The sequence below is a fragment of the Canis lupus genome, chromosome 14 (genome assembly GCF_011100685.1).
Source record: "Canis lupus familiaris isolate Mischka breed German Shepherd chromosome 14, alternate assembly UU_Cfam_GSD_1.0, whole genome shotgun sequence".
NCBI lineage: Eukaryota > Metazoa > Chordata > Mammalia > Carnivora > Canidae > Canis > Canis lupus.
Window position 1 is genome coordinate 17,946,862 of NC_049235.1, and position 19,590 is coordinate 17,966,451.

At 37.1% G+C, this 19,590-nt stretch overlaps 2 protein-coding genes and 1 long non-coding RNA gene across 15 annotated transcripts in view; 1 reads left to right on the forward strand and 2 right to left on the reverse strand.

Moving 5' to 3' along the window:
* Positions 1-12,995, forward strand: part of ANKIB1 (ankyrin repeat and IBR domain containing 1) — a 239,213-nt gene extending 226,218 nt beyond the window's left edge. For 6 of the 9 annotated variants that reach the window (XM_038556781.1, XM_038556779.1, XM_038556782.1 and 3 more), the window contains 6 exons: positions 468-613; positions 1,617-1,795; positions 2,620-2,671; positions 7,054-7,168; positions 8,660-8,814; positions 9,173-12,995. In XM_038556781.1, the coding sequence (XP_038412709.1) occupies positions 468-613; positions 1,617-1,795; positions 2,620-2,671; positions 7,054-7,168; positions 8,660-8,814; positions 9,173-9,916 (1,391 nt within the window). In that variant the 3' untranslated portion in view covers positions 9,917-12,995. The remainder of the gene's footprint in view (positions 1-467; positions 614-1,616; positions 1,796-2,619; positions 2,672-7,053; positions 7,169-8,659; positions 8,815-9,172) is intronic. The other 3 variants (XM_038556785.1, XM_038556786.1, XM_038556787.1) reach the window with 3 other exon arrangements.
* Positions 319-7,802, reverse strand: LOC119876971. The gene is made up of 3 exons (XR_005369369.1): positions 7,548-7,802; positions 3,788-3,850; positions 319-1,906 (listed from the first exon to the last, which is right to left on the reverse strand). It is a non-coding gene; the product is annotated as an uncharacterized LOC119876971 (long non-coding RNA).
* Positions 11,835-19,590, reverse strand: part of LOC609865 (protein lifeguard 2) — a 34,745-nt gene continuing 26,989 nt past the window's right edge. For 2 of the 5 annotated variants that reach the window (XM_038556802.1, XM_038556801.1), the window contains exons 11-12: positions 19,119-19,179; positions 11,849-12,042 (exon numbers count right to left, since the gene is read on the reverse strand). In XM_038556802.1, the coding sequence (XP_038412730.1) occupies positions 11,864-12,042; positions 19,119-19,179 (240 nt within the window). In that variant the 3' untranslated portion in view covers positions 11,849-11,863. Of the gene's footprint in view, positions 12,043-18,962; positions 19,064-19,118; positions 19,180-19,590 lie in introns of those variants that run through there. The other 3 variants (XM_038556806.1, XM_038556808.1, XM_038556807.1) reach the window with 3 other exon arrangements.

Sequence of the window (19,590 nt, forward strand, 5' to 3'; positions counted from 1 at the left end):
CTTTATACCCAGCATGGGGCTCAAAGTTATGACCTTAAGATCAAGAGTCATATACTCTTCTGACTGAGCCAGTCAGGCACCCCCATTTGTTTTAATTTTTAGTCGGCAAAGTTTCACTAGAGATACCTGAAAAACATAATAAAGAAGAGATGATCTAAAGCTAGATTTGTTTAACGAACAGGTTGAGAACAGAATGCAGAATCAGTGTATGCATTCCTTCATGATTGCCATCAGTGCTCTTGGGCAGCTGCAGTGTATACTTTATTTATAGATGCCTACAAGCCACACATGAGTGTTTTGTGTAGGTTTTTGGTCTAGTTCAAATAAGTATTACCATACAGTTACTTCAAGCAGTTTCTAAATAGAGAGCCTTTTTTGTTTGTTTGAGAAAACTCATTGTTTAATTAATTTATGACAGCATATTTGCAGAAGTTTTTTTTTTTCACTCTGCCTGATTTACTTTATAGCTGAAGGAGGCTGTCCAGATACTACTTTCATTGAAGATGCAGTTCATGTGCTCTTAAAAACTCGACGCATTCTCAAGTGTTCTTATCCATATGGATTTTTCTTAGAACCTAAAAGCACAAAGAAAGAAATTTTTGAACTCATGCAAGTAAGATATCTTTTTAAAATTAAATTTAAATGCAATTACTATAAAAAAAACAGATTTTGTCCTTTTTCAACCACTTAACTACATTTTATCTTATTTGGGTGTGACTAGTAGAAAATTTTATTTTCATGTTTACAGTGATTTTTAAAGAAGGAAAAGTTACTAGTAATAAACTGAAATTTTTTTATAATTAAATTCACCACAGTAAATCTGAGTGAGTTCTGAGCTATGCAAACATTTCCTACCACATTTATTTATTTATCCTAAACTGGTTGATGTTGAAATCTAGCCTATTTCTGATTATGTAACTAGAAACTTTATCTTCAAAGATGAAACAAAACACATTACATACTAGATGGGAAAGTTACTGTGTGCCAGTTTATTTTAAAAGTACAAGTGAAAAAGTTAGAATATTTAAAAAAACAACACCAAAGCCAACTGATCACTATAGCTAACCAACTTCATTATACATTCTTTTTTTTTTTAATACACCAAACTTTCTTCTCTTGCCACAATTTTCATGCCACTCCTTTGAACTGCCCTCTAGTAATCTATATCCCACATTTCTTTAAAAGGTGCTCAATATTAATTTTTTCCATGAAACCTTTCAGACCTAAGCCTAGATCACAGAGATCTTGCCTTGCCTCAGATTCCTTCACCGTTTCCATGTAGTTTTCACTACGTAGTCATGTATTTGCATGTACAGTGCCTTGAAATCTACTCATTTTTTTTTCACATAGACAAATTTTAAATTCCCTATAGAGTTCTAGCATACTCACTATGTCTTTGTACCGACTACATTGTTATAAATGACTTTCAGATGAGTACTATTTTCCTGAAATGCACAAAATAGAAGTATATGTTAAATAAGTTATTTTATAATTTGGATTAATTTCGGAATTCAAAAGAGTTAGATTTAACTGAGAAACCAAATAGATAATGAATTTGCTATTGACTAACTTATTCAGCCTATAATCCTTTTTTTCTCTCTCTCTTATTACCATAGACAGACCTAGAAATGGTCACTGAAGACCTTGCCCAAAAAGTCAATAGGCCTTACCTTCGCACACCCCGCCACAAGATCATCAAGGCAGCATGCCTTGTACAGCAGAAGAGACAAGAATTCCTGGCTTCTGTGGCTCGGGGAGTTGCCCCTGCAGACTCACCAGAAGCTCCAAGGCGCAGGTAAAAAGGATGTATGCTGTGGAAATCATCCAGCTCCAGCCACAAATGCCACCAGGTTTATTTTCTAACTGGTGCTCATATTCCTGGAAGTTATTTATACCTAAAAGAGAGCTGATAAAATCATGTTAATTTCTTTTTGGTGATTTTTTCCCCCGGTACTATTTCTATTTCTCTTATTTTTTGTTTGTCATTGTGTAGTTTCTTGGACTAAATTAAGCCAGGTAAAGTTCACACTTCAGTGAACTCATAATTCAGAGTATTCTAATGCATCACTTCAAATATGTAGTGATATGATAGTCCTAAACATCTTAGAATGTTGAATTTGGAAGCCTTGCCAACTTGTTAGGGTCTTATTTACATTTTTATGTAAGAGGTTATGAAGAAATTAGAAATCTGATATTAATAAAGTTATTTAAGTGATTCATATTCATCCATTAAAGAACAGTTGAGTTTTGGTTGTTTATTTCAGATACTTATACTGTTACTACCATTATAAATTGAAGCGTATTTTCTTATTCATAATAATTATAGCCATTAGAATTTCTTTGACCCTATTTTTTTATTACATAAACACTTATAAAAATAGGAATCATCAAATAACTGTTATAGTGATGATTTATATTTTTCCACTATTTTACATGAACATAAAGCAATTTAGAAGTTGAAAGGATTGAAGTATCATTTTCATTGTATTCAGTAGTTAATCTACTTCGGTTAAGCAAGTTCTAAGCAAAGGAATTAAAAGTAATGTTCAATGGGTGAGGGTCTGATTGTACTTTATAATGCTGATAATAAATCAAATGGTATGTCTAATTTCTTTGTAGCTTTGCTGGTGGAACATGGGATTGGGAATACTTAGGATTCGCATCACCTGAGGTAATTGTTTTGCTGGGGGCGGGGGGTGTTTTCTTTTTAATTATATTTTTCCATCAAGAAATCCTGCTTGCATTTCTACCCTTTTTCTATTCTAAATCCTACTGAGATTGTCAGCAGTGTTTTCTCTTTCTTATTATATAATAAAAATGCCTCAGCAGAGCCTACCTTTAGCTACTTGTGGTATTGAACTATCATCACATTATTAAATGCATCCCCCTTTTTATTTTTAATTACTGAGCAGTCAGAATTAAGGCAACTTATAGGATATATTTTAGAACATATTTTCAAATTGGTTAAGAGATACAAATTTTATGTATCAGAAATGTATTTTTTGTGGTAATATTGTTCAGTCTGAATCTATGAAAAACCTGCACAATCTGTTTTTTTAAAGTTATCAACAACCTGATTGAATTGATTTGTAATCAGTTTCTAAGGTGGAAACTTGACATTGATAATATTTATGCAGAAAGAAATGCTTTGCTTAGTTGCTATGTTTCTCTTTAAGATTTTCACCCTCTTCTGAATTTTTTGGTTGTTGTTACTGGTAGATTTTAAAATACAAAGAGTCTAAAATACTAACATTGCAAATAGCAATTACTACGAATAAAAATAAGATAGAGTGAAAATCTTAATCACATTGCTATTTTCTGAGATTTAAATTGCCACTGTCACTGTTGAGTCTGATTTTAAATGGTTTTAGCAGTTCATTCTACTTCTGTCTCTCCTTCCTTATTCTTTAAAACAGTATATATATGATGTTTATATTATATTATAATAACCTTTTAACTTAGAAGAGAGCAGGACAAATAGTGAAACCTTTGTTTATTGTTTAGCCTAATGGTTTACCTACAACTAAAAGAGAATGAAATCAGTTATCCAGAAATGACTGTGGCTTATTTAAATCAGATACTTTCTGTTTTCAACTGCTGAGGATACTTGCAATCACCTTATGGCCTTTGTATTGGTAGATATATATCCCAGAAAATATTGACTTGAGAAAACAATCCATGCTTTGAGCTCTGATAAGGAAAATTTTAAATTCACTTAAATTGCAAAAATAATTTAATGTATTAATGAAATTTCTATTGTAAAACAAATTATGAACCTTCTCTTTACCTGATCCTATGCTTATTATTCTGTTATAATTACAGCTTTGAGGATAGTATGGAAAATATCCACCTAAAAAAATGAATAAACAAGCTTCAATTATCAAAAAAAAAAAAAAAAAGAGTACTAAAGATTTCAGTACTTCAAGGTAGAAACACAGTTTAGCTTTATTTGAACCAAAATAAAACCTTTATCAGTGTAGTCATAGTCATGTGTGTATCATCCTGCAGCTTCTAGCTCTGACAGTAACTTTAGGAATCCTAAATATTTGTCCTTGAACATCGAAGGCCTGCTAATGTGACTGACACAGATTCATTGTGTAAAAAAAAAAAAAAAAAAGGAAAGCTTGCCACCTTACATGTGAATATTTATAAATTATCAAGTTCTTTTTCTCCAGAGTTGAGAATTGTGAAAGTATAAGTAATTTTTCCTTCTGAAATTTATTTTCATGTGTTAATAAGTTTTGTAAGAATTATTTAATTATTTTTACTTTTCTTTAAAGTCTTTGGTACATTGAAACACCAAGCTTTTATGTAAACCTTATTGCAAGTCTAAAGATTTACCATATAGGGGCAGCCCAGGTGGCTTGGTGGTTTAGCACCTGCCTTCGGCTCAGGGTGTGATCCTGGAGATCAAGTGCCACATCAGGCTCCCTGCATGGAGCCTGCTTCTCCCTCTGACTGTGTTTCTGCCTCTGTCTCTGTGTGTGTGTGTGTCTCTCATGAATAAATAAATAAAATCTTAAAAAAAAAAAATAAAGACTTACCATATAGTGTAAAACTAAAATTCTGCATGCCTGTGACTAACAAGTAACTGCCAAAATAATATCTTGAAAAATTAGCTCTGTGCCTTCATATATACTCTGAAAAAAAAATGTTACCAAACTCCGATAGACTTTTAGGTTAAATTTATATTTTTTCAGTAAAGTTAATTCCATCTTATTCTTTTTTAAATTAAATTGAATGGCTCAGTGACAATCATAAGTATTTTGTACCACTTTAAAGGGAGTGGAGCCCAGAGGAAAGAACATAGTGCTAGAGTCTGAGGGATCCTGAATTCAAGGTCTAGCTTGATAACTATTAGATTTTAGACTATGTTCTTCCTTAAATTTCTCTTTAAAATGTGGGTGGCACTATCTACTTCGTGGAAATTTGGAAGAATTAAAGCTTCCCTTTAAGCTATTGATGAATTTGGTGCTCAACAAAATGCATCTGGCAGCTTTTTCGCCAATAAATCTCAAAATTTCTCAATCTTCTCTGTAACCTTAACACTCTTAAATCATTTGGAGTGTCCCAAGCCTTTTTATATGCTTTGTTTAGAATATAGGAATTCTGGGGCACCTGGGTAGCATAGTCAGGTGGTTGTCCCACTCTTGGTGTCAGCTCAGTCATCATCTCAGGGTTATGGGATCAAACCCCGCATGTGGCTCTGTACTCAGCATGGAGTCTGCTTAGGATTTTCTCTCCTTCTTCCATTGCCGTTCCCCACCATGCTTGTACGTGCTTTCTCTCTCTCTCTCTCTCTCTCTCTCTCTCTCTCTCAAATAAATCTTTTTTTAAAATCTAGGAATTCTTAGAAATTTTCAGCTAAGTTTAATTTTATGGGATCAATTTTTTAAGCCTATTGCATTGTGAGAGAATGCCATTCAGTTTTCTGTCAGAATAATTATAAATAAATCAAGTTTCTTTTATTGTTGTTTTTAAGCCAAATTTTAATTTTCTTAAGTTGGGAATGTGTATACTGTATGGTTAGTAATAATAGTTCATTTAATTCAGAATAACTTTTTTGTGCCATCATTAAGTTTACAAAGTAAACAAATTCTCCTTAAATATAAACCTTGAGGGGTACCTGGGTGACTCAGTTGGTTAAGCCTCTGACTCTTGGTTTCCACGCAGGTCATGATCTTGGGGTCATGAGATCAAGCCCCACATCAGGCTCTATGCTCAGCACAGTCAGCTTGAGATTCTCTCTCCCTCTCCTCTGCCCCTCCCCTGCTCACATCCTCTCTCTCTCTCTCTCTAAAACACTAAAACCTTTAAGTAAATAAACACTAAACTGAAATAAAGTTTTTCATTCCATCTTTGTCTAAGAAATGTGGCGGTCCTTAGTGGTCCAGTGAGCCATGATGATACATAATAGTCATCCAGTTAGGGATCATGGGCCTCCAGAAAAAGAGGAAATCATACCCCAGCTCAGCAGGAAAGTTTAAAGAACCTAAATAATATCTCCAAGAACCTGTAGTATCTTTCTTGTTTTCTAACCTAGTAGGGTGTCTCCCACTTCTTAGTAGAGACCACTGCTTGTTCACATAAATGGAGTTTAAATAAATTTAACTTGAATGGTATGATGTGAAAATTTTATTCGTGAGGTAAAACCTCTCTTCATTGAGTGGTACTTTCACAATATAAGCATATTGAATATCCTAGGAAAACCAGGATGATCATAAACCTGAGTATCTTAGCATTTACTACTCAAAGGTTTTATAATGGCTCTCAAAAATAACCTATTTATGCTGATGTCATGCACACTAACTGGCCTCTTTTCTGGTCTCTTCTGCACTAAAACCCCGAAAAGTATGTTTGTACCAAAATAATAGCAGAGAGCCAAAGGTTCTGCCTCTGCCCTAATCTGTGATCTTCCCATATAGTAAATAGAAAACACATCCCCCTGCCCATGTTATAGATAACCCCACATATTAGCTAATATAAGAAGGAAGCCAAGTAACATTGTATTTTAAAGCTGACATCACATTTTTCTTTTAATTTAATCATTTAACTTGTGAGTATGGTATGTAGTTATCCCAAGGAATATAAAATCTAATAGTCTGACAGTGTATGTTCTTCATTTTTTTTTCTTTCCACTGTACATATCACAGTCACTTTTAAAAACAAAACCTCCAAGAACCTTACTTATGTTACTAAAGACCATAACTTCTATTAGTAAAATCATTATGGTATTAGTTATAACAGTGTATAACAAGACCCAGGCACATGAAATAAGGCTCAGTTATGACCTAGCATTGGAGCTTGCAAGTATTTGCTCTTTATCCAGGCAACTGAAATGACTGTTTAAAATTTTTCTTTTTCCATTTTACCTTATCTGTTTCCTTGGCATGGCAAAACCTGAAATTTCTTTTGTTAAAGCCAAGTGATTTTATAATATGTATATAAAATCACACATTTTTTTCCTGGGGAAAAAAAAAGTGTATTGTTTGTTTTATTTGCATAAAAACAATTGCATGCTCTCCTGTATTTTATAACCTTTGGTTTATGCAGGAATATGCTGAATTTCAGTATCGGAGGAGGCACAGACAGCAGCGCCGTCGAGGAGATGTGCACAGTCTGCTTGGTAATCCTCCAGACCCTGATGAGCCGAGCGAAAGCACTTTAGGTAAGCTGTGGAGTTGGTTACGTTTTAGTCTCTTCTTTCTCTTGAACTTATTCTTAAAACTGGCTAATCTAAATGTTGGTGAAATAGGGATGCCTGGGTGGCTTAGCAGTTGGGCGTCTGCCTTCGGCTCAGGACGTGATCCTGGGGTTCCGAGATCAGGTCCCACACCAGGCTCTCTGCATGGAGCCTGCTTCTCCCTCTTCCTGTGTCTCTGCCTCTCTATCTCTCTGTGTCTCATTAATAAATAAATAAAATCTTTAAAAAAAATGTTGGTGAAATAGTTTGTAGTGTAGATACTATCAATATGTAGATGCCTCACATGTTACAGAACACAGGAAACCAGAGAGATGAAGAACATAGGCTGTGGAGTCAGCCATACCTGGATTCGTGTCGCCATCTTTGCTGTGGATCGGTGTGAAACTTTAGTCAAGTTCACATAACCTCTTCAAGCTTCAGTCTCCTCATTCCAAAGAAGCATTTGTAACAGAGCCACTTTGTGGGCTCTCTGTGAACATTAAGTGAAAGAATGAGTATAAAACCCTTAAGCACTAGTAGCACATAGTGAGCACTCAACAAAGTGTAGCTCTTGATCACTGTTACTATGTTCATAGAATATTTTTCTCCTAGCCTCCATTCTTCTCTAGACATTCTTTAAAAGAGAAAATTCCTGGTATTAGAGATAAATTATTTTATCAACTTTTAAATGTTAAACTGTTAATGGAAAATCTTTAAACTATGTCAGCAGATCATCTTTAATAAATTGGGATCAAAGAGCCTAAATATTTGTTCCTCAGGCTATTGTGATTCCAAAATTCTTTAGTTTTGAAAACTCTGAAAATGAATATACCTTTATTTGTTACTGCTTAAGGAAAAAAGAAGGAATGGGTGGTAGCACTTGCATTTATGAATAGAACCATATTTAGTGCAAGCAAGAACATAAAGAACAATCGTGGGGGATCCCTGAGTGGCTCAGTGGTTTAGCACCTGCCTTTGGCTCAGGGCACAATCCTGGAGTCCCGGGATCGAGTTCCGCATCGGGCTCCCGGCATGGAGCTTGCTTCTCCCTCTGCCTATGTCTCTGCCTCTCTCTCTCTCTCTCTCTCTCTCTCTCTCTATGTCTATCATGAACAAATAAATAAACCTTAAAAAAAATTAAAAAAGAACAATCGTGTGTTTGAAGTAGTGGTATTAGATATCTTTTTTTTTTTTTTTTTTTTTATTAAGGCAAGCTAGTTAGAGCCCCCTTTTGGAGCCCAGTAAGGCTCCAGAACTCATGACCCTGAGATCAAGACCTGAGCTGAGATCAAGAATCAGACGCCTAACTGACTCGACCACCCAGGCACCGCAGTATTAAATATATTTTGATGAGACAAATATGGAGGAGAAATCTCTGAAAGATTAAGTAAACACAGGTTTTCAATAGCACTGAAAGAGAAATTGTTAACCAAAATAAAAAGATGGGTGAAATGTTGTATGACTGAATTGTCTCAGGTTCCACTTGCTTTAAAACAGACATCCCAGATGGTGGCAGTGGCCGCAGGCCTGGTGCCTCAGTAGTGAGCTCCGCATCTATGAGCGTACTGCACAGCTCGTCCCTGCGTGACTACACCCCTGCCAGTCGCTCTGAAAACCAGGACTCTCTTCAGGTCGGCTTCCTGGGCAGCCTCATTGCCCTTGTTGATGTTCCTTCCTTGTTTTCCCTGGCTTCCTTTTTTTTTTACTTTTATTGCTTTCCTTTTTAACCTTTTCATTCTAAAATCTTTGTTTCAAAGATGTAGTACCAGCAAAGATTCCTAAATTTCAGAGTTCTCTTGAGGAATTTTTTTTTCTTTTTATCATAAGCAAGGAGAAAATAAAGTAAGATTTGAGTGGATAAAATAATAATTCTGCATAAATAGAGATAATATTTATGATCTTTGGCAAAAGCATAGTTGGTAAACCTCATTGAGTTAAATCATTTTTCCTTTTAAAATTTTAAAGCTCTTTTACTTTCTGTCACCTCAGGCTCTGAGTTCCTTGGATGAAGATGATCCCAATATACTTCTTGCAATACAGTTATCACTGCAAGAATCCGGGCTGGCCATTGATGAGGAGAATAGAGACTTCCTCAGTAATGAGGCATCCTTAGGAGCAATAGGCACCTCTTTACCTTCCAGGCTAGACTCGGTCCCCAGGAACACAGATAGTCCTCGGGCCGCATTGAGCAGCTCTGAGCTGTTGGAACTTGGTGACAGCCTCATGAGATTAGGAGCAGAAAGTGACCCATTTTCAACTGACACTCTGAATTCACACCCTCTCAGTGAGGGAAGAAGTGAATTCTATCCCTCATCCAGTGACCCTGACTCAGCTGGCCAGGACGCCAACATCAATGACAATCTTCTTGGCAATATCATGGCTTGGTTTCATGACATGAACCCTCAGAGTATTGCCCTGATTCCTCCAGCAACTACAGAAACCAGTGCAGATTCCCAGCTCCCCTGTGTCAAAGATGAGTTAGAAGGGACGAGGGATGTGGAGCTGGTGCCACCGGAAGAAGATTCAGTGTTTGAAGATGCCGTGGTCAATGAAGGTAGAGGAACCCAAATAGAAGAAGAAAATCCTTTGGAAGAAAATACCCTGGCTGGGGAGGCAGCATCTCCAGCTAGCAGTAGTGGTAATGAGGCAGCCAACAAGGGAGATGGTTCAGATGTTTCAAGTCAGACACCTCAAACCTCAAGTGACTGGCTTGAACAAGTACATTTAGTGTGAACTGCACCCCTCTGGGCTCTAAATGAATCACAGGTACAGATGGTGTTCTAGTGGAGTATGCTTTATAGACTTGATCCACTCAATTCCAACTCAATTATAAACCACTGACATTAGGATTAAATACAAAGGAGTTCCCTTGAATGGTAGCTTCATTTCTGATTTTAACCTTTCAGGGAATTTCTTTTATATTTAATGGGATAGCTTTTCCCCTTTTTGCTGACAAAAAAAGAAGAGTAAGAGAAACACAAACGGAATAAGTAGGCCAGATTCCACACTCTGAGAAAATGCAGTCCTCTGTTTAGTCTAAAGTTGGCAATACTTAAATTGAACGAAGTTTAAATTAAAGGCTTACTCCCTAATCCTTGGGTGGTTTTTCCTCTTTTAAAGAAAAGCATTTTCTTCATTTAAGAAGTTATTTTGGACAGAGCTAATACCATTTCATCCCTCTGTCTGTGCTCTTCCATCACTTTCTTCCTTCCTTTCTGTCTGAGCGGTATGAATTGAGGTATCCACGGCTTCTCCTCAGTGCTACATCTACCACAGTGGAGTTTTCATATTTACATGAATCAAAGATTCCTTGTCATGTCTATTACAGTCCACTTGTGCCAAACTGACTCATGCGCTGACTAACAAGGCGTGTAGGCGTGCAGTGTCCTAGAGGGCTCCAGAGGAGTCTCAGCCTTCTCTGGAGTTAAAGGTGCCACTTGGTAGCAGTGATATTCCAGAATTTAATGGGGTTTTGTTGCCATGGAGACTGCATTTAAATAAAATGTAGCCTGTAGCTTAAGTTAACTAAACCTAATGCTGCTGTTAAAAACAGTTTATTTTAATATTAAAATACAGTTGATTAGCAACAGCGGTGCTGTATTTTAAGAGACACTTTATTGGAAGTGCAATCATAGTTCTTTGTTTTCACACTTTTACAGTGCATTCTAATTACTAATGGGTGCAATTACTTTTAATGGTAAGTGTTTTATAAAATAGAAAAAAAAAGTGGAGTTTTCATGAGTTATAGTAAATCCCACAATTATTAAAAAATTCAATAAAACATCCTGCGCAACATGTTACCGTGCCTTTGCCTAACTAAATGGATAGTTGCCAGTTAAATAAGTGAGTAATTCAAATTTCAGTGTCTCTTCTGAAGTAACTATGCTATAAATTGCAAAGACCTCCATAAAACCACCCATGGCCTTGCCTTTACAGTAAATATAACAACTAAATGTTCAATCAGTTTGTTTGCCTAAATAGCAAATGCTGACATGTGTTTGTTCTATTGCACAATACTCATTTGCTGTGTGATTACTGTTTAGTGTTGAAAAAAATCAACTTCCTAGTTATCAGTGTCTTACTGTGAAGAAAATACTGGTCTTAGTTGTAATTAAGATACAATGGTACAGTGTGTAATTAAAACTAGAGTAAACTGTTGGAATGGCTGTTTTACTTACATATTATTGAAACTAGCATAAGATAAAATAGATATGCAACACTCCATTTAATGTTTTGCCAGATTCTTATCAGAAATCTACAGATACCAAAATTTCAGTACTGAGTGTGTACAGGCAAGTCCTGGGCTAGGCAAAAGGTCATATTAATATTGATATCCACGTGAGTTGTGATTACGGTTTTTGATTTTTTTTCTCCAAAACCTGCTTTTGAAATTCTCATCCTTTGAATTCATATGGCTAGGACATTCTGTTAGAGTACTTAACATTCCCCCCAGGTTCCCTTAGAATAAACTGTTTGTGAATTTGCTCCTATGTCGTGGATATCAAAGGTCCACATTAGCTTTTATTTCCCCAATTTATCAGAAACATCCCTATTAATCCCCATTAAATTAGTTGGGGAAAATCCTAACTTTGTCTACAGTGTATTACTGTATAATTAAACTGAAACAGTCCATTAAAGGATTTTTTTTACAAGTTTATTTTGGATTAAAAAATATTGACATCAATCAGTTTTTAGACCAAGTTGTAATTTTTCAATAGAGAGAGTCTTTGTATCCCATTGAGGCGTCTTGCAAAGCTGCAATAAGGTGAGAAAGCGTGCTTTGTGTGAAGACAGTGTATGGGATGGGTCCTGGCTCCTTGCACCTTGTGCAGTACCCTTTCTTTCTGTGCCGTTATCTCCTGAGCATGAAAAATGATCATTATTCAATTTGTATTTCCTTGGTACATATTTTAAAAACAACACAGTCATTGACTTTACAATTCAGAAATAAAGTTTGGCAAAGCCTATTTTGTAAACAAGTTAATTTTATAATGTAAAAAAAAAAATTACTCTAACCTTGACTTGTTATTTGCACTTTCATAGTCTATACTTGATACATTCCCACTTTATATACAGTAGGATTCTACAAACGTGTAGATGTTTGGCCAAATGAATGCTGTTAATAATATGTAAAATTCTTTGATTAAACATTTATTACTTAAACTACTTCACTTTTGTCTCATTACATTATAGACTTTGTTTTAACCAAGTCAGGAAGCTGATTTTCTTCAGATTAAATTCCCTCTGATATAATGGGATTAATTTGGTTCTTATATGTAATTGATTAGTGCCTAATATTTTTTACACTAGCCCACTTCCTATTTTATCCCCCAAAGATAAACTCCAAAACACTGCATGACAATGCTCTAAAACACTGTGACTTCAGTGCTCCTTTTATTTTCCTCAGTCTAGCTTTCAGGAGAAAAGTGTTATGATTTTTTTCTTGAAATTCCCAGTAGAAACACACAGAAAAAGATAGAATTTCAAGGTATCTTGTGAAGTCACTTAAGATAGGAAAAAGTTTTGATGCCATATGAATAGAAACACCACCATTTTATTATACTGTCCCTTCTGAGTCACCAAAACAGCCCTTTGCATCTGAGCTTCAGGTTTCGTGGGGTCTGCCAATGATAACCACTTAGTCATGTCATTGTATTTATGCTTTTTCATTGTGTGGATCTGAAGCTTAACCACTAATGTCCATCTGCTGAATTATTCAAATGTTATTTATTGCAGCTGTTGATCTCATTTTTGTTCTTTTAGTCCTCAAATATTGTTGTTTACCTGTCATGAATTAAAACCTGAGACTTCATGAAGTTTGCTTGTAATTTTAAAACAGCTATAATTAGTGTATCTCTGAAGAGTAAAATCTTGGAATCTAAATAACCAATTTGGGGAGTTTTTTTAAGGCTGAAATAAAAACTCCAGAGGAAAAAAATTATCATGTGCTCTGCACTGGAACTGAGTTGTATCATCTCAGCCTTGGACCATCAACATAATCACTGGGCCTTCTCCTTAGTAAGTATGTTACTGCCTTGTCTGTCATCACCCTTTCACCGCAATAGGAGATTTTGTTCTAGAAAAATAGAAGTGGCTCTTTCTAGACTATTAAGTGACTGTCCTTATCTTAGGAACTGGCAGTAGTCGTAGTTCTTAAAGAAAGATGGACCAGAAAAGTTTCCTTTAGCCCTCTCTTCCACCTAGGACTGACAGGTGGCTGACAAACTAAGTGACCGGCAAACTTTAAGAGGGCTTATCCTTCTTCGGTCTTTGAAACTATGGTTTGAAGATACTCTAGATTAGGCTGTATATCATTCTGTAGCCAGATCTTGCACAAGGGCCTCACCTGGACAAGGCAATAGTTTACAGAGAGCATGAGAGATAGATGAAAGAATAAACAAAACACATTACAGGAAAGGCTAATTGTCAGACAGGACAGCCCAGTTCTCTTGCACCTCTTCTGCGCCTACACACTTTGCTGGGTCTTGATTGACAGTTTGCCTGGGTATTCCTCAGGATCTATGTAGTTAGTGCCCTTGAGGATAGGGAGTAGGTATGCTGTAAAAACAGCGGATTGGTCCCCCCACAGTGTTTCTCAGCTGCATGTTTAACATCTGTCCGGGCCCATTGCATTACCCCTGTGGAATTAGAGACAAGGGGAACCCCCACAAACATGCTGATGTTCATTCTGCAGGCTGTGTCATGAATGCTAAATGAAATCCTTGGCCTCTAACCCAAGAGTCTTAGTCACGTGTCTTCTGTCAGCATCCTTGGTACACTGACAGGCCAACTCACTGGTTCTTAATGATAGGGTAAAATCAAATCCCAGACCTGACAGTTTTGGCGATGGGGATGGAATGCAGCCAGAGACATGATTTTTTGGAAGAGGAACCATGGGCCAGATTTGGGAATCTAAGACTCCGTGGAATCTCTGGTTCGTGCATGCTCTCCCTCAAGTGATAGATGAGGGGTGAGGGGGAGAGGAAGGGTTCCCCCCATCCTACATATTACTGAACAGAAGTTTACAGGCTTAGCCACAAAAGCTAGGATTCAAACAAGCTGCCCAAATGGTGCCTTGATGGTTAGTGACTCCTGCAGGCAGGCAGAGGAATATTTTCACGACAGGGAATCCGCAATTCCTGTGACTACCTGAAAGGCAGATAGAGCTGCTGAATCAAGGAGTCCCCAAACATAAATGGTATCCACGACAAGAACCTTGCTTTTTGATCGAGAGCTTTGGGTGGACCAAAAACTTTGGAAGTTGATTTGGTTGGACTGCAAGCAGTCGTGACACTGTTCAAATGCAGAAGTGTACACAGAGCAGGTGGCCCATAAGGAGAAAGAGAAAGCTGTCTTGGTTAAGGAACTCAGGCCATTTCCCAGCACAACATTGCCACCTACCTGATGCAGCCACCAAGTACACTCATTTTGGAGGAATTCCACTCTTGACAGGCTCCTAGACTCTTGTTGAAACTGAAAGCCTGACCCATGGAGGCCTTATGACTCATTGGTATGACATCTCCAATTTGGAGTGAGTCAGCTGTACTTAGAAAATTAACATGGGCCCAGCTGGCCTTGCAAGTCAAACAGAAATGATGTTAGAAGAGGTATATTTGAGAGTGCAGTTAGCCTGACTATGGCAGTATCTCAATTTTACATGAAAAAAAAATTAGGGCAGCCTGGGTGGCTCAGCGGTTTAGCGCCACCTTCAGCCCAGGGCGTGATCCTGGAGACCTGGGATTGAGTCCCACTCTGCCTGTGTCTCTGCCTCTGTGTGTGTGTGTGTGTGTGTGTGTGTGTGTGTGTGGTGAATAAATAAAATCTTTTTTAAAAAATTAGTAATTATCCCTTCAGGAGATATTTTGAGTCCAACTTCACTATCTGAAGCAGCCACTGGCTTAGTGGAGGTCTCAGTTCACAGAATGCCTGCACTTGGTTCAGTTGCTTGGCAGCAATTTCTACCAAGTCCCAGCAAATTTTTCTTGTAAGCTATAGATAACGCAATTTTAAAATGTATATGGAAAGGTAAAGGAACTAAAATAGCTAAAAACTATTTAGAAAAAAATAGAGTGGGAGGAATCATTCTCAATTTCAAGACTACAGTAGTCAAGTCTATGATACTGGTGGAAGGACAGACATGTAGACCCACAGAAGATGGAGAATAAAAACCAGCCCCACACAAATATTATCAACTGATTTTGACAAAGGTACAAAACAATAGAGGAAGGATAATTTTTTCAACAAATGGTACTGGAACAATTGGTTTCAAAACAGGCAAAAATAGGAACCTCTACTTAAACCTCACATTGTACATAAAATTTAAAATGTATCATAAGTTTAAATGCAAATATAAAACTTTCAGGAAAAGAAAACCATAAGTAGAAAATCTTCATGATCCAGATTAAGCAAAGAATTCTTCCACTTGATACCAAAAGCATGAACCTTAAAAAAAAAAAAGAAAAGAAAAGAAAGAAAAACTGATAAACTGGACTTCAACAAAATTTAGCACTGTGCAAAAGACCCTTGTGAAGGTGAAAAACTACAGACCGAGAGGAGATTTGCAAACCAATTATCTAAAATATATAAAGAAACCTCAAAACTCAACCATAAAAGACAATCCAACATAAGATGGACAAAAGACATGAAGAGACATTTTGCTCAAGAAGATCATGGCTAACAAATGAGTATGTGAAAAGTTCAACATCACTATCCACCAGGAAATGCAAATTAGAATCACAATAAGACACACAACATGCCTATAAAACTGGCTAAAATAAACAGCATCAATACCAAATGCTGACAAACATGTAGAGAAACTGGATCACTTGAGCACTGCTAGTGGGATTGTAAGATGGCACAACCACCCTGGAAAATAGTTGGGTAGTTTCTTTAAAAGCCAAACATCCACTTATCATATGACTCAGCACTTGCACTCCTGGAGGGAAAACAAAAAACATGTCCACATAAAAACTTGTACATAATTATTCATAGCAGCTTCGTTTGTAGAAACCAAAAACTGGAATCCACCAAATTGTCCACTAGTAGAGGAATGGCTAACTGTGGTCCCTCCATGCAATGAAATCTGACTCAGCAATGAAAGTGAATGAGCAACTGATATGACTTGCAACAACTGGGATGGATCTCAAAGGCATTATGTTGAGTGGGAAAAAAAGCCAATCTCAAAATGTCACCTACTGTATGATTCCATTTATGCAACATTTTTTTGAAATGACAAAATAGAGATGCAAACAAATTAGTGGTTATCAGGGGGCTAGGGATAGGGGAGCAGGAAGCGGCTGTGTGGCTCTAAAGGCTTGCACAAGGGACACATTTGTGGTGATGGAATAGTCTATCTTGATTATGCTGTCTACATGAATCTACATGTGCGTAGATAGTCACATAGAACTCTATGTACATCTTGTACTAATGACAGTTTCCTGGTTCTGATATTGGGCATTATGTAAATACCATTGGGGGAAACTGGGTAAAGAGTACACGGGGCCTCTCTACATTTTCTTTGTAACTTCCTATGAATCAGTAATTATTTCAAAAAAGAAAGTTAAAAAAAAAAAGACAGCTGTCCAAATTTGGCATGCGAGCTGTAGTTTGCTGACTGCATCTTTATAGCAACAATCAGATAAAGAAAAGTTTATCTTAGTGCATTAGGAGCTGTCAGTAGTGCTGCAACTTGGGAACCATCAACAAGATGAGATCTTCAGCAGTGGATTTGTTTCAAGGACTTTCATTACGCAAATATACTGAAACTACCACCATTTGTTCTTGACAGCAGTGTCAAGTGGATGCCACCATATTTTGGCTTTTGACATTATTTTGAGCCTCTTGAGTACCAAGTGGCATACTGATTTTAAAAACAGAACAAAACAAAACAAGGCTAACTGTACAAGAGCCTTTGACATGAGTAGTTTCACCAAGACCCGTTTGTATGTAGAGAGATGCATGTGCTCATCGAACCACGCCTAGAGCTAGAGGAGGCAATACCCATTTGGGATAAAACAAGAACAGAAGTTAAAAGTAAATTATAGATAGCCCCGCATTTGTGGACATTCTAGAAAGTACAACCTGAATTCTTCTATGGATTCTCTTCTTTCTTGTCCTGTAAGCTACCCCTACCCTGTTGTGGACATTTTAAGTTGATATACAAAGCTGCTACACATCATTGGATTTGAGACCACTCCTGACAGATTTTCGAACTGGGAACTCTTCACAAAAGACAAATCACTAATATTGTGAATAAATTAATCTCATCAGGCAGACTGATGCCAAGAGATGTGGCTTAGGGTCCTTACTAAATGCAGAACTAAAAAGATTGTCATGGACGTGACAATCAAGTCACCACTATGTAATGACACATACAGTAGATGCCGAATGGAAATGCCTGATGTGGTGCTGGGACAGGAGAAACTTAAGAAATCAGCCAGCCTGTCCCTATTATATGCAGGAAGGTTTTCTTGATGCCAAGAGTATGCAAAACCTCAAGCTTCTCAGCTGAATGTCCTTCTTTCATGGAATTAATTCACCATGACTTTGGTATCAAAGCCTTTGGCAGGGGTACACATGGTAATGTTTGCTAATGTATCCAGACCCAGGAGCTTTAGAGGGTCCTCCCAGATTCTTTTGCTAAGTGGCTTTAAAGTCCCTTTAAAGTCCCTTGCTCATATTTCAGGGGTTATACCCATCTTCAGGACTTTGCCAGTTAGTAATCAGATTACAAACACATTAAGAAGCTCTACTAAAGCAGTGGAGGTAGGGCTAATCTGAAACAATGGTGACCATTTAAAATTCAAAGGTCTTTCTCAAGATCTGTAAATTCGGTTAAATCTAGAAACAAAGCTCTATGGTAAATCATTCTAGAGAGGCCATCTAATTTCCCCCATCCTACCCTGTACAATCATCCTTGCTAGAAAGAACCCCTTCTTGTTCTCATGGCAGATACTTGAAGGGGGTCAGACACAAATCCCTGGGAACAAATAGATTGCTTGACATAGAATTTACTCTATATAATTACTATATTATTATTATGAATTATAATGATTTCTGTAGAGTCAGTTCTATAGAACTTGAAACCAAAAATTTCCTGGACGTGCCAGGTGCTGTATTTGTGAGAGAAAATAGAAGCACTCCCTCCATCTATGTATAGCAGAATTCTCAAAAATTCAATTATCTGGTAGTTCCCAAAAACATACCTCCCAAAGCAATTTATAATAGCTTTTATACTTCAATAATATTACTTCAAACACACTGCACTTGTCAATTCATCTATTAGGACATTAACATTTTAATTGTGTAAATGAGTTGGCAGACTTTTTCTGTAAAAATCAAGGTGGTAAATATTTTAGACTTTGCCGGCCAAATGGTCTCGGAGGCTACTATTCCATTCTGCTGTTGTAGCACAAAAGCATTCCTAGACCGTGAGTAAATGAATGGCTGTGGCTGTGTTCTAATAAAACTTTATTTGCTCAAGGGCCTTAGTTTTCTGAACTCTGGTATAAATGAACTATCCATATGTATAATGTTTGTATTAGGAGAAGGCACCCGGGCATTTAACATCTTAATAATATTTTCCCCATAAGCACTGTCTCTACAGCAGGCTTGCTTCCACCCCCTCCGCCCACGTCTCCATAAGATTCCTTTAAATGGTATGGCCTTTAATCATCATTTTGCTCAAGATCCATTCAAAGTTATTCTATGTTTGTTGTTTATTTATTGCATAGTTTCTGATTTAGGCTCAGTCTGTTTTCTTTCTCCAGCAAAGCTTTCCCCACATTGGGCATCTCAACTTCTGTGGCAGTAACAGGTTAACCTCATGAACATCAGGAACCTCCCTCTGTATGAGTGGTAGCTTTCTGAGTCCTAGAATCACTGGAAAGAAGATGGAGGAATTTGGTTCAGCAAACCTCAGGATATTTTAACTGACCATAAAATTCAGTGTCATCTCCCGCTCCTCTCAGTCCTGCATCTCTCCATCTCTCCAATTGCTGTGGAAAAAGATGGGGGAGGATGGGCGAGGGTCTTCTAGGTGTCTGGGACTCGGCTTGCAGCAATTTGACAGACATACACCCGCACCAAGAATTTCATAATTGCACTTTGAAGGTTCAGCTCACTCAAAATTTGCCCCTACTGGCACCCAGTTTCCTTTAGGAGACAGGGAACTGGCAGATAGATTCTAAAGCAATGGTTAGGATAGAAAGGAATCCCTGGAAAACTTCGAGACAAATGTCTGGTCCTAGCAGAAAATGGGTGGGACATTTTCTTTGACGCGGATGGACCTGGAGGGTATTATGCTGAGTGAAATAAGTCAATCGGAGAAGGACAAACATTATATGGTCTCATTCATTTGGGGAATATAAAAATTAATGAAAGGAAATAAAGGGAAAGGAGAGAAAATG